The sequence below is a fragment of the Pan paniscus genome, chromosome 3, assembly GCF_029289425.2.
Source record: "Pan paniscus chromosome 3, NHGRI_mPanPan1-v2.0_pri, whole genome shotgun sequence".
Taxonomy (NCBI): domain Eukaryota; kingdom Metazoa; phylum Chordata; class Mammalia; order Primates; family Hominidae; genus Pan; species Pan paniscus.
The window spans coordinates 184,279,053-184,293,250 of record NC_073252.2 but is presented as its reverse complement, the minus strand read 5'-3'; the positions used below and the strand labels follow the sequence as shown (position 1 = coordinate 184,293,250).

General features: G+C 48.0%; 1 protein-coding gene across 1 annotated transcript in view; it reads left to right on the top strand.

Annotated features, from left to right (window-relative positions):
- The first annotated feature begins 239 nt into the window (after nucleotides 1–239).
- MTNR1A (melatonin receptor 1A) overlaps nucleotides 240–14,198 on the top strand; it is a 28,388-nt gene continuing 14,429 nt past the window's right edge. The window contains exon 1 of the mRNA XM_003823494.6: nucleotides 240–631. Coding sequence (XP_003823542.2) covers nucleotides 442–631 — 190 coding nt within the window. The 5' untranslated portion in view covers nucleotides 240–441. The remainder of the gene's footprint in view (nucleotides 632–14,198) is intronic.

Genomic DNA, 14,198 nt, shown 5'->3' with positions numbered 1-14,198 from the left:
TAAGGGCGGTGGGGCACACAGCTGGTGAACTCGCCCCAATCCCATTTCGCATTTGAGCCCAGGCAGCCCGGCCCTGCTGGGTGAAAAGTCCCATCCCAGAGAAGAAACACAATGAACGGCCTCGCCGTGCGCCCACGAGGAGAGGCCTCTGGGACACCGCCCCCAGGGCGCGGCGGCTGGGCCCGGCTTCCCGCAGCGGGGCGCTGTCGGCCCGTGGTGCGGGGTTCGAGCTGCGGGCGGGGAGTCCAAGTGGGCTCGCGGCGGACACCAGGTGTCACCTGGCTGTGGCGTCCGGCGCGGCGTGGGCGTCCGGGGGCGCGGCGTGGAGGAGCGCGCGGGATGGGGCGTGGGCGCGGGGAGCGCCGGGCGGAGCCTTAACAAGTGGCCGGGCGGGCGGACGAGGCGGGCGATGGCCCCGCGGCCGGGACGCGCACAGGGACCATGCAGGGCAACGGCAGCGCGCTGCCCAACGCCTCGCAGCCCGTGCCCGGCGGGGACGGCGCGCGGCCGCAGCCCTCGTGGCTGGCGTCCGCCCTGGCCTGCGTCCTCATCTTCACCATCGTGGTGGACATCCTGGGCAACCTCCTGGTCATCCTGTCGGTGTATCGGAACAAGAAGCTCAGGAACGCAGGTAGGGCCCGCGCCGCCTCCCCTGGGCCAGCGCTCCGGACGCAGCGCCTCTCCGCGGGCAGCCAGCCTTCCCCAAGCACTTGGTTCTTTTTCCTAAACGCTGCGGACTTGGAGTTATTTTTCTTGTTAGAGAGGACTCTTCTCCAGCCTGCCCAGTGAAAGTGCCTTTTCATAAGACGCGGAGTCACAGCCCCTAAGAGGTGGGACACTCCACCGAAGTCGGGTTCTCTTTCCTATGGGGACACCCCCGTCTGGTTGTCCTGTCTGAGGTTTATTAGATTGAGAAGCCTCAGGTCCCTGCTGCAGAAAGTTCCTCAAGCAGCCTCTGCAACGAACTGATCAATTGCTTGGTCTTAATATGTGATTTAGTTTTCCCAACATTGTTAAAATATGGAAACATAGAAGCTGGCAAAATGATGGAGCAGCCGCCGTGGTTTTGCTGTTCGGGAGTAGTCTGCAGTTACGAGCCTACAGTGGAAAGAGAGGCTCCCAAACGTGCTGTGTCCTGCAGGCCGCGGCTGCTCCAAGTAAACAAGTTGACACTTTACAAACGGAAGTTGTTGTGTTAGAGTAGGCAGGTAGCCAGGCGTGAGCAGGAAAGAGTACACTCACGTATAATATGCAACTACAGATAATTGTGTGCTTGAGTTAACTTGCTTTTTCCTCCGAGCAATGCATTGAACTGGTTTGTTCTGGTGGGAACCTGTGGACCGTTTGTTCTTAGGATGCTGGATGTTCAGACCTCTGAGTGATGGTTAGATGCTTGGTTCTCTGAAGAAACTAGTTTTTTATTTGGAGGCACTTTTGGGAGAAGGGGTGGGGAAGGAAACGTGCACTTAACATGTCTGCCAAGATCAGTATTTTCGTTTTAACCAGGTGGTTAAGAAAAGCTCTAATTTTGCTTAGCTCCTTTTGGGCAGGCTCACCCCTGCCCTGCCTCCCCCACCCGCCCCCAGTAATGCTTTTACAGTTTGTAGTTTGAGAATTAGTTAGTTAAGCACTTAGTAATATGAATTGAGTTTGAGTCAGTAAATTGAATAAGCTCACTTCGTAGGTGATTGATATAAACTGGAGGAATTCTGCCTTCGAGAAGAGGCTCTTTCCTTCCTAGCAATAAAAACGACTTTCTCTGGACCAAACAGGTTGTGAGCACTGGGTTAATTGAATCCTGGTGCAGCCTTGTGCTGTGGCGCCGTTGTTAACTCACCTTACAGAGGAGAAACTGGGGCTGCAGATTGTTCCCAGGGACTGTAAGTGTGAGCAGGGTTGAATTCCCAGAGCTGGCCTCCAGAGCTCGCCTTGCTTCCTTGCTGTCAACACCTGCAGCATTTGGGAAGTTTGAATCCTGCAGAACCTTTAAAAAGTGTTCACGGCTGGGCGCGATGGCTCACGCCTGTAATCCCAGCACTTTGGGAGGCCGAGGTGGGTGGATCGCCTGAGGTCAGGAGTTCGAGACCAGCTGGCCAACATGGTGAAACCCCGTCTCTACTAAAAATACAAAAAATTAGCTGGATGTGGTGGCCCACAGCTGTAATCCCAACTACTTGGAAGCCTGAGGCAGGAGAATCGCTTGAACCCGGGAGGCGGAAGTTGCAGTGAACAGAGATCGTGCCATTGCACTCTAGCCTGGGCAACAAGAGTGAAACTCCATCTCAAAAAAATAAAATAAAATAAAAAGTAAAAAATGATCACACCTGAACAATTTTACTTCTTGTGTTTTCTGAAGAAGAACTTAAGAACTCCTTACACACACTTTGTATTTTATTTGCTGAGGCATGCTCTTAAGAGGATATTCCTGTAGCTGCATGGGAGACCCTTAGTGAGCTTTAATCCGCACAGCTTTAGAAGTTTCATATTTTTATAATAGGGATTTTTTGTTTATATGTGCGGTTCAAGCCATTTGAGGATTTCTGGAATGGATGGTAATTTGAAACAGTGATAAGGATAGCTGATTCAAACATAAGTTTTGGTATGCTTATTAAAAGTTTTGATGATTTTCAGACCTCTCATTTCAGCTAAATTAATTTTGTTGGCTTTAAGGATGAAATGTTGGGAAGAAGAGAATGGAAGAAATGACAATGTGAAGGCATCCAGGCTTTGAACCATCACTTTCCTTTGGAAAGCTTGGTATAATTGTGGTGATTTACGCCACCTTCCTCTCCTCAAGGGACTGTGTTGACATTTGACTTCCCAGCGAATAAATTAAAAATGGCTAACAATCTGCATGGTGGGGACAGTGGACAGCCACAGCCGATGCAGGCTGCAGACAACCACTGGTATCTGTGGTGCCAACAGAATATTCGCTCTACTCTTGTCCACAATTTGATAATAGAAGTGAAGCTACCATATCATATCTTCTGAGTAAATTTGATAGCATAAGGGACGATTCCCACAATGGAACGCTAGGATTAGATCCTTGCTGTGCTCCTTCTGATTTCAGAAATCAGTGAAGCTAAATACCAAACTTCATTTTCCACATTTGTTGAATTGCAGGTAATACCCAACCGCTTAGCCTCATAAGAGTGTTGCAATGACTGCAGTGAAATGGCGCATATGAGAATACTTTGAAAAGGATAAAACACGTAATACTGTGTTGGCTTGTTTGTTTTCTGGGTACACCTAACAAGGGCATGCTCTGTTTGCTGGAAATCATTGCACTATAGACCTATGATTCGTGCATTTTTCTATATGTACATTATACTTAAATAAAACTTATTTTACAAAATATCAGGCAAGAATACAATACTATCTTGCCTATTCAAAATTCAATTATCTGGCAATCTAACTGAGGTAGAGTACAGCCAATAAATGGAAATTAGCAAAAATGACAGGCTCTCACCTACAGCGGATTTGTTCTAACTTAGAGTGCCACAAAACTGTGATACTGGTGTCTAGGTCCCTGTAGATTATGAGCAGGAAATTAGGAGGAAGATTGACACATTTAAAGAAATAGCATGTAATAGCAAGCAGTATGGGTTGAAATAGACTCATTAAATGCAGATCTGAGAAACAGAACAAGCACAACCTTTTGTGCTTACATTGTGAAGATGTGAACAGCCCTGCTCACCATTCACGGCTCCTGAAACAGCACAGTGCAGTAACATATGTATTATCATCACCTGATTCATCAGCGAGAGATGTCATCATGAGTGGTGTGTTCTACTTAAGAAGACAGGGATATGATACATTTTAGAAAGATACCTGTCAAAAGCAGTTTATTATTATTATTATTTAATCTGTGTGCACAGTAGGGTAAACTTGTCAGTATATGTTTTAAAAAATGGTTTCCCAGAATGGCTCTATGGCTGGATGGCTGACACTGTGTTGAGCCTCTCTTGCACTTGTTTCTTTCAGGTCTCTATAGAATGTTATATTTATTCATTCTGCATTACCACTCAGAGAGGATGCATAGAGTATGGAGTGAATGTGGACTTTGGGCCTCAGAGATCTGGTTCAAGTCTCGGATGTACCACGGCTGTTTAAGATGCCACTTATCTTACAGGGATACTAGAAGGATAAACTTAGATTCTGCCTATCAGTCCACTTACCTACCCATCCACCCACCTATACGTCCAACCACCCATTCATCCATCCACCCACCCATCGTCCGTCCATCCATCCATCTATCCATCCATCCACCTACCTACCCACCTATCTATCATTATGAGGTACAAATAATAGTATTATGATGTTAATACTAGTATGCATCTGGTGATTAGTTCTTTTTAGATTGTTTTTATTTTTTAAGTGTATGTTTAAAAAAAAAACAAGTAGACAATATGAACTGGAAAACAGTGAAATCAGCCAGAAATGGAAGGTTTAGAATCTAATTCCCATTTGTGACATTATGCAAAATACACAAAATCTCCATTGTCTGAGTTTTCCCTTTTGTAACAACCATTATCTCTCTGCAGCAAGAAGGCCTGAGATTTAAACACTGATTATTTCGATATTCAGCTGTTCTCTCATTTTAAGTGAATCAGCTCTAGAAGCTACAGTAGCTTCCTTGGGCAAGCAGGCTACCATTCAAAAACCTGCGACGTAACTTGTACTGTACAGACTTGGAAAATGATTTCAAGCTAACCCCACTTCATGCGATCTCCAAGCCGAGAGGTTTCTTGTTGGCGCTGCTGTCGTTTCCCTCCTGTTGCTTTCCACAATATTTGAAATTACCGATTCAAGGCAATTTTTTTACTTTAGAGACATTTTATTGATTTTTCCCCCTTGTATTCTTAGCTGTTGTTCAGATTTCTATGACTTTCTTTCCTGGTTTGTATAGTGCATTGTTATGAACCCTAAGTTTTTACAAATATGTCAAAGTAATTCCCAGAATCCCCTGTAAATCTTATGACAGTAGTTTCAGACTCTCAAATACATGATTGAATTTGTCTGATCTTTCGTTCCTCCGGCTATTCATTTCGTAAGAAAGTATTTCTGGCAGGAATTTTCAGTGTTAAATTAATCACAGATAAGATAGAGCTTACTCTTGCTTGCTTTCAGCATCATTTTTCTCTTGGCAATTTTGGGAGTTAACCTAGGATAAAATAGTCCTAGATTAGACCTCCTTCTATTAATATTTACTGCCATTTGATGGTTCTGTTTTAAAAAGCATCTACACTGAAAACTATCATGCCTTGGAAGTCACTTTAAATCTCCAGAGTCTTTGGAGCTCATTCTGCCCATTCTTCCTTAGCACCTTTTAAAAATAATCACCAGAATAACTGAAATGAATGGTAAGATCTTTACAAGGTGCCTTAAGCTTTCCCTTTTTTCTACATATTTGTAAGTTGCCTCGCTGACAGAAATACCCTTTCTTCTAAAAAGGAAACTCACATACTCCTTCAGAGTTTTCTAGTACCAAAAAGGCAATTAGTGGATTGTTGTTAAAGAAGCGTTTTTATGAATGCACAGAACTCTGCACGGTATCATTGGTGCCATCTCTGCCTCTTCATGAAGATGATCAGCAGCCTCACTTCTGCCCCTCTCAAATAATCAAGGTGCCCAGAAACCTGAGGGCTGTATGTGATATCTCTGTGATTTTTAGTGCAGTTAAATAATGCTGCAGATAAGAAATAAACTGCTGGATTCTCTGGATGAAGTGCTCAAACACTTGTCTTTCTGCAGAGCTGTACACTTTCGGCAATGCCATTGAAGGAATCCGTCTCAGAAGAAGAGACGGGAGAGAAAATGCATATGCATGGCGCTGAATATTATTTAGGTTAATGGAGGTGAATTTGAGTTGTTAGGGTGCACGGTTTAAAAGCGTGCTCACTTGCTTTGATACCGAGTAGTTTTGGTGCTTATTGAGCTGAACATTTACCTGGATAAATACTTACTGCTTTCCTAGAGTACAAGGCAGAAGGTAAATGGTTGGTAAATTTTTGAGGGTTTGTCACAATTCAAGGTCCTGTTCTAAGCGTGGGTCAAACGTGGCTCCGACTTGCAAAGAGATTACTTTCTATCGAGGCACTTTAGAAATGTGTGTTCTTCTTATTTTCAAACAAAGAGAAGACGTGGAGTACAAAAGTATGAAAATAGGAGCATATTTATACAGCAGAAAACTTTTTCAAGAGAAATGCGAAAGTTGGCTGGTAGATGGTAGCTGGAGCTTAAAGCAATCATGAGAATTTTTTAAAGTTGTTATCTTACGAGGAAAGAACAACGTAATAACTGGGAGATGTGAAAACTAGTTCACATGTGAAATAGCAGCAGATTGAGACAGAATTAGTGAGAGAATTTCAAAGAAACTGATCAGTGGTAGAGACGCGGCATAACTATTAGTGAAGAACACACTGGCTGCAGGTCTTTCGAAGAAACGCCTGCTGGAGAACTAGCCTGCTAACTTACATTTATACTTGTTTTCTCACATAGTTATTAAGTGGTGGATTATAAAAATGTGTAATCAGGAATTAGTATTTCCTCTTTGATGATTTTCTGAACATATTTAGGAATATAAAACTCTTATGATCTTGGAAGGGATAATGTCCTTTCATCTTTCCTGCATTCATTCCCTCCTTCTTTATTTAAATGCTTGCTGGATGCCTCCTATGTCCATCTATAGGAGCTTAGGACACGATTTTGTTTCAAGAGAAAATTCTGGTTCACTCATTTTTATTTTAAAATGTGGTTTAAATTGCAATTTTTACTTTTAAGATTTTTTGCCAGTTAGTTTTCATTCCATTTTTTCCTTTTATTATTTACTTATCTTTTTTAGCTCCTTTCGTTGTTCCCTCTGAATTTGGAATACTTCCAACTGTTCTCATTTGTGTATATGTCTGTGTAGGTATCATATAGTCTTTTACCATGTACTTTTTTAAAAAGATTGTTTTACATATATAGTATATATATATATATCTTTATAGATTAAGCATTCCTTATCTATGGAAGATTAGTGCTATTATAGGTCATTTTTTTTGGGATGTGTCCCTCTGAAACACATGGCCTCTGGAACCAGATGCCTGGAGTAAAACCCGGGCTTTGCCATCTCATGCGTGTGACATAGGGCAAGTGACCTAATTTGCTCAGTTTCCTCACTTGTTAATTTGGGACAATACTAATATTGTAAGGACTAAATGGCTTGCTGTATACTTAAAGTGCATTATGAATTAAATATAACATTCCCAGCAGCAGAATAAATTCCTTTTGTTAGTTAGTATTCTTGGTGTAGAGTTCTGATGTGTAAACATATTTTTATTTTTAAGGCAGAATGCAATATTTCACACTTACAGGTCTTTAAATACTCTGTAAGTACATAAAAATAGAGTCAAAGTTTTAACTTTTAAAAAGTTACTTTTATGAGAATATTATTTTATACTTTTGTAGTGTTAACGTATTTTCCTGTCATTGATTTAACTTTCATATATAAATAGGGTTCTATTATGATTATACCATTTTTAATAAAACTCTCTTTTGGATTTAGCAATTTAGAGTTATTATTTAGTGCAGTTAATCTGTTTATTTAAGATGGGGTTTTCACTGAGTCCTTCAAGGTTTGGAAAAGTGCCTAAGGGAAAAAAGATTCCTACCCTAAAGAGAGTTGATATAGTTTTTTTTTGATTGCCTGTTAATGTCGCTGAAGGATTATGATTTTGTTTTTGTTAAAGTTTCATCCTAAATTCTCTAAGACGAATAAAGGTACAGTATCAGTAATTCGTCTTCCGTTTAAGGGTGAAAGACTGAACCAGTCAGGCTGTACTGTGGATGTTTTACAAGTTACAAATGCCTCACTAAACCACCCTTCTCAGAAGACAGTCACTGGGCATAGAAAATGAGCAGGATTATTTGCAGGATGTTACATCTTTAACACTGACTGAAATCCAGATGGGAACAAGCAGGAATGTGTATGACTTCTTAAAGACACCTCAGGTGCCTTTGGTCTCTCGTATTGTATATACAGTGTATATGCAACACAGTGTACAATGTAAAGTGTACAGTGTACAATACCGTGTATAATAGAAAGCAGTGCCAAGGTCTACTAGTTTTCTCTACAGCAGCAGTCAGCAGTCAAGTTAGAGACCAGAAGGGGAACTAGAGACAGAGTGGGATAGAGAGAGAGAGGGATGAGCCAGGAGGACACGTGGAATCCAGGAGGCAACGGAGCCCTGAGGTGCTCAGATGGAACAGGGTGTTCAAACAACAGCGAGTACCGTGAACCAGGTGTGGGAGGATGGTGTGTCCCATGAACAGGGTGTGGTGTGGACAGTGTGTCCCATGAACAGGGTGTGGTGTGGACAGTGTGTCCCAGGAACAGGGTGTGGTGTGGACAGTATGTCCCATGAACAGGGTGTGAGGACAGTGTGTCCCATGAACAGGGTATGAGGTGGATGGTATGTCCTCTGAACACTGTGTGAGGTGGATGGTGTGTCCCTTGAACAGGGTGTGAGGTGGACGGTGTGTCCCATGAACAGGGTGTGGTGTGGACAGTATGTCCCATGAACAGGGTGTGAGGACAGTGTGTCCATGCACAGGGTGTGAGGACAGTGTGTCCCATGAACAGGGTGTGAGGACAGTGTGTCCCAGGAACAGGGTGTGGTGTGGACAGTGTGTCCCAGGAACAGGGAGTGAGGACAGTGAGTCCCATGAACAGGGTGTGAGGACAGTGTGTCCCATGAACAGGGTGTGAGGACAGTGTGTTCCATGCACAGGGTGTGAGGACAGTGTGTCCCATGAACAGGGTGTGAGGTGGATGGTGTGTCCCTTGAACAGGGTGTGAGGTGGACGGTGTGTCCCATGAACAGGGTGTGAGGACAGTGTGTCCCATGAACAGGGTGTGAGGACAGTGTGTCCCATGCACAGGGTGTGAGGACAGTGTGTCCCATGAACAGGGTGTGAGGACAGTGTGTCCCAGGAACAGGGTGTGAGGACAGTGTGTCCCATGAACAGGGTGTGAGGACAGTGTGTCCCAGGAACAGGGTGTGAGGACAGTGTATCCCATGAACAGGGTGTGAGGAGGACAGTGTGTCCCATGAACAGGGTGTGAGGACAGTGTGTCCCATGCACAGGGTGTGAGGACAGTGTGTCCCATGAACAGGGTGTGAGGAGGACAGTGTGTCCCATGAACAGGGTGTGAGGAGGACAGTGTGTCCCATGAACAGGGTGTGAGGAGGACAGTGTGTCCCATGAACAGGGTGTGAGGAGGACAGTGTGTCCCATGAACAGGGTGTGAGGAGGACAGTGTGTCCCAGGAACAGGGTGTGAGGACAGTGTGTCCCAGGAACAGGGTGTGAGGACAGTGTGTCCCATGCACAGGGTGTGAGGACAGTGTGTCCCATGCACAGGGTGTGGTGTGGACAGTGTGTCCCATGAACAGGGTGTGAGGAGGACAGTGTGTCCCATGAACAGGGTGTGGTGTGGACAGTGTGTCCCATGAACAGGGTGTGAGGACAGTGTGTCGCATGAACAGGGTGTGAGGACAGTGTGTCCCATGCACAGGGTGTGGTGTGGACAGTGTGTCCCATGCACAGGGTGTGAGGACAGTGTGTCCCAGGAACAGGGTGTGGTGTGGACAGTGTGTCCCAGGAACAGGGTGTGAGGAGGACAGTGTGTCCCATGAACAGGGTGTGAGGACAGTGTGTCCCATGAACAGGGTGTGAGGACAGTGTGTCCCATGAACAGGGTGTGGTGTGGACAGTGTGTCCCAGGAACAGGGTGTGAGGAGGACAGTGTGTCCCATGAACAGGGTGTGGTGTGGACAGTGTGTCCCATGAACAGGGTGTGAGGACAGTGTGTCCCATGCACAGGGTGTGAGGACAGTGTGTCCCATGCACAGGGTGTGAGGACAGTGTGTCCCATGAACAGGGTGTGGTGTGGACAGTGTATCCCATGAACAGGGTGTGAGGAGGACAGTGTGTCCCATGAACAGGGTGTGAGGACAGTGTGTCCCATGAACAGGGTGTGAGGACAGTGTGTCCCATGAACAGGGTGTGAGGAGGACAGTGTGTCCCATGAACAGGGTGTGAGGAGGACAGTGTGTCCCATGAACAGGGTGTGAGGAGGACAGTGTGTCCCAGGAACAGGGTGTGAGGAGGACAGTGTGTCCCAGGAACAGGGTGTGAGGAGGACAGTGTGTCCCAGGAACAGGGAGTGAGGACAGTGAGTCCCATGAACAGGATGTGGTGTAGACAGTGTGTCCCAGGAACAGGGTGTGGTGTGGACAGTGTGTCCCAGGAACAGGGTGTGAGGACAGTGTGTCCCATGCACAGGGTGTGAGGACAGTGTGTCCCATGCACAGGGTGTGAGGACAGTGTGTCCCATGAACAGGGTGTGGTGTGGACAGTGTGTCCCATGAACACGGTGTGAGGACAGTGTGTCCCATGAACAGGGAGTGAGGACAGTGTGTCCCATGAACAGGGTGTGGTGTGGACAGTGTGTCCCATGAACAGGGTGTGAGGACAGTGTGTCCCATGAACAGGGTGTGAGGACAGTGTGTCCCATGAACAGGGTGTGAGGAGGACAGTGTGTCCCATGAACAGGGTGTGGTGTGGACAGTGTGTCCCAGGAACAGGGTGTGAGGAGGACAGTGTGTCCCATGAACAGGGTGTGAGGACAGTGTGTCCCATGAACAGGGTGTGAGGACAGTGTGTCCCAGGAACAGGGTGTGGTGTGGACAGTGTGTCCCAGGAACAGGGAGTGAGGACAGTGAGTCCCATGAACAGGGTGTGAGGACAGTGTGTCCCATGAACAGGGTGTGAGGACAGTGTGTTCCATGCACAGGGTGTGAGGACAGTGTGTCCCATGAACAGGGTGTGAGGTGGATGGTGTGTCCCTTGAACAGGGTGTGAGGTGGACGGTGTGTCCCATGAACAGGGTGTGAGGACAGTGTGTCCCATGAACAGGGTGTGAGGACAGTGTGTCCCATGCACAGGGTGTGAGGACAGTGTGTCCCATGAACAGGGTGTGAGGACAGTGTGTCCCAGGAACAGGGTGTGAGGACAGTGTGTCCCATGAACAGGGTGTGAGGACAGTGTGTCCCAGGAACAGGGTGTGAGGACAGTGTATCCCATGAACAGGGTGTGAGGAGGACAGTGTGTCCCATGAACAGGGTGTGAGGACAGTGTGTCCCATGCACAGGGTGTGAGGACAGTGTGTCCCATGAACAGGGTGTGAGGAGGACAGTGTGTCCCATGAACAGGGTGTGAGGAGGACAGTGTGTCCCATGAACAGGGTGTGAGGAGGACAGTGTGTCCCATGAACAGGGTGTGAGGAGGACAGTGTGTCCCATGAACAGGGTGTGAGGAGGACAGTGTGTCCCAGGAACAGGGTGTGAGGACAGTGTGTCCCAGGAACAGGGTGTGAGGACAGTGTGTCCCATGCACAGGGTGTGAGGACAGTGTGTCCCATGCACAGGGTGTGGTGTGGACAGTGTGTCCCATGAACAGGGTGTGAGGAGGACAGTGTGTCCCATGAACAGGGTGTGGTGTGGACAGTGTGTCCCATGAACAGGGTGTGAGGACAGTGTGTCGCATGAACAGGGTGTGAGGACAGTGTGTCCCATGCACAGGGTGTGGTGTGGACAGTGTGTCCCATGCACAGGGTGTGAGGACAGTGTGTCCCAGGAACAGGGTGTGGTGTGGACAGTGTGTCCCAGGAACAGGGTGTGAGGAGGACAGTGTGTCCCATGAACAGGGTGTGAGGACAGTGTGTCCCATGAACAGGGTGTGAGGACAGTGTGTCCCATGAACAGGGTGTGGTGTGGACAGTGTGTCCCAGGAACAGGGTGTGAGGAGGACAGTGTGTCCCATGAACAGGGTGTGGTGTGGACAGTGTGTCCCATGAACAGGGTGTGAGGACAGTGTGTCCCATGCACAGGGTGTGAGGACAGTGTGTCCCATGCACAGGGTGTGAGGACAGTGTGTCCCATGAACAGGGTGTGGTGTGGACAGTGTATCCCATGAACAGGGTGTGAGGAGGACAGTGTGTCCCATGAACAGGGTGTGAGGACAGTGTGTCCCATGAACAGGGTGTGAGGACAGTGTGTCCCATGAACAGGGTGTGAGGAGGACAGTGTGTCCCATGAACAGGGTGTGAGGAGGACAGTGTGTCCCATGAACAGGGTGTGAGGAGGACAGTGTGTCCCAGGAACAGGGTGTGAGGAGGACAGTGTGTCCCAGGAACAGGGTGTGAGGAGGACAGTGTGTCCCAGGAACAGGGAGTGAGGACAGTGAGTCCCATGAACAGGATGTGGTGTAGACAGTGTGTCCCAGGAACAGGGTGTGGTGTGGACAGTGTGTCCCAGGAACAGGGTGTGAGGACAGTGTGTCCCATGCACAGGGTGTGAGGACAGTGTGTCCCATGCACAGGGTGTGAGGACAGTGTGTCCCATGAACAGGGTGTGGTGTGGACAGTGTGTCCCATGAACACGGTGTGAGGACAGTGTGTCCCATGAACAGGGAGTGAGGACAGTGTGTCCCATGAACAGGGTGTGGTGTGGACAGTGTGTCCCATGAACAGGGTGTGAGGACAGTGTGTCCCATGAACAGGGTGTGGTGTGGACAGTGTGTCCCATGAACAGGGTGTGAGGACAGTGTGTCCCATGAACAGGGTGTGAGGACAGTGTGTCCCATGAACAGGGTGTGAGGAGGACAGTGTGTCCCATGAACAGGGTGTGGTGTGGACAGTGTGTCCCAGGAACAGGGTGTGAGGAGGACAGTGTGTCCCATGAACAGGGTGTGAGGACAGTGTGTCCCATGAACAGGGTGTGAGGACAGTGTGTCCCAGGAACAGGGTGTGAGGAGGACAGTGTGTCCCATGAACAGGGTGTGAGGAGGATGACGTGTCTCATGAACGGGTTTTGAGGAGGTCGGTGTGTCCTTTGAACGGGGTGTGAGGTGTGTGACGTGTCCCATGAACAGGGTGTGATGTGGATGGCATGAACAGGGAGCGAGGCGGATGGTGTGTTGTATGAACAGGGTGTGAGGCGGATGGTTTGTTGTATGAACAGGGAGCGAGGCGGATGGTGTGTTGCATGAACAGGGTGTGATGCGGATGGTGTGTTGTATGAACAGGGAGCAAGGCGGATGGTGTGTTGTATGTACAGGGTGCAAGGTGAACAGAGTGTCTCATGAACAGGGTGTGATGTGGATGGCATGAACAGGGAGCGAGGCGGATGGTGTGTTGTATGAACAGGGAGCGAGGCAGATGGTGTGTTGTATGAACAGGGAGAGAGGCAGATGGTGTGTTGTATGAACAGGGAGCGAGGCGGATGGTGTGTTGTATGAACAGGGTGCAAGGTGAACAGAGTGTCTCATGAACAGGGTGTGATGTGGATGGCATGAACAGGGAGCGAGGCGGATGGTGTGTTGTATGAACAGGGAGCGAGGCAGATGGTGTGTTGTATGAACAGGGAGCGAGGCAGATGGTGTGTTGTATGAACAGGGAGCGAGGCGGATGGTGTGTTGTATGAACAGGGTGTGATGCGGATGGTGTGTTGTATGAACAGGGAGCAAGGCGGATGGTGTGTTGTATGTACAGGGTGCAAGGTGAGCAGAGTGTCTCATGAACAGGGTGTGGTGTGGACGGCATGTCCCATTAATGGGGTGTGATGTGGATGGCATGTCCCATGAAGAGGGTATTGTAGTTTGGAGAGTTTAAGGAGTTAAAGGCTGGGAGAAGGAGTCACCAAGAATGTCGCTGAATACTGCAGGGCTATTGAAGCCTGGGCATTGCGGGGTGATGTGCTGTCATGCGTGCTGTGGAGAGCCGTGTGTGGAAGGGGGAGGGGAGCAGTGAGGCTGACGGCAGGAGGGGCGGGGGATGAGAGGAGGCTCATGGGCTATGGAGAGACCCCTGTTCCATTGCAGGGATCAGGGAGGATCCTCCCTAGCAGGGACTGTGTGCCAGGGAGGAACCTTCCATGAAGCAAGACGTGTGGTTTCCATCACAGGGGAACAGAAATAAGACGTGAGTGAATAATCCTGCAAAGGAAGATGGGCCACACGCCCTCAAATCCTCACCACGGCCCTAAGCAGCTTGATTTATTCCATATTAAGAGACTGAGGCTGTGGGAAGCTGTGACTTACCTGAGGTCACGTTAGCAAGTGGCATGGCTGGGATCTGAATCCGGCTTTTGT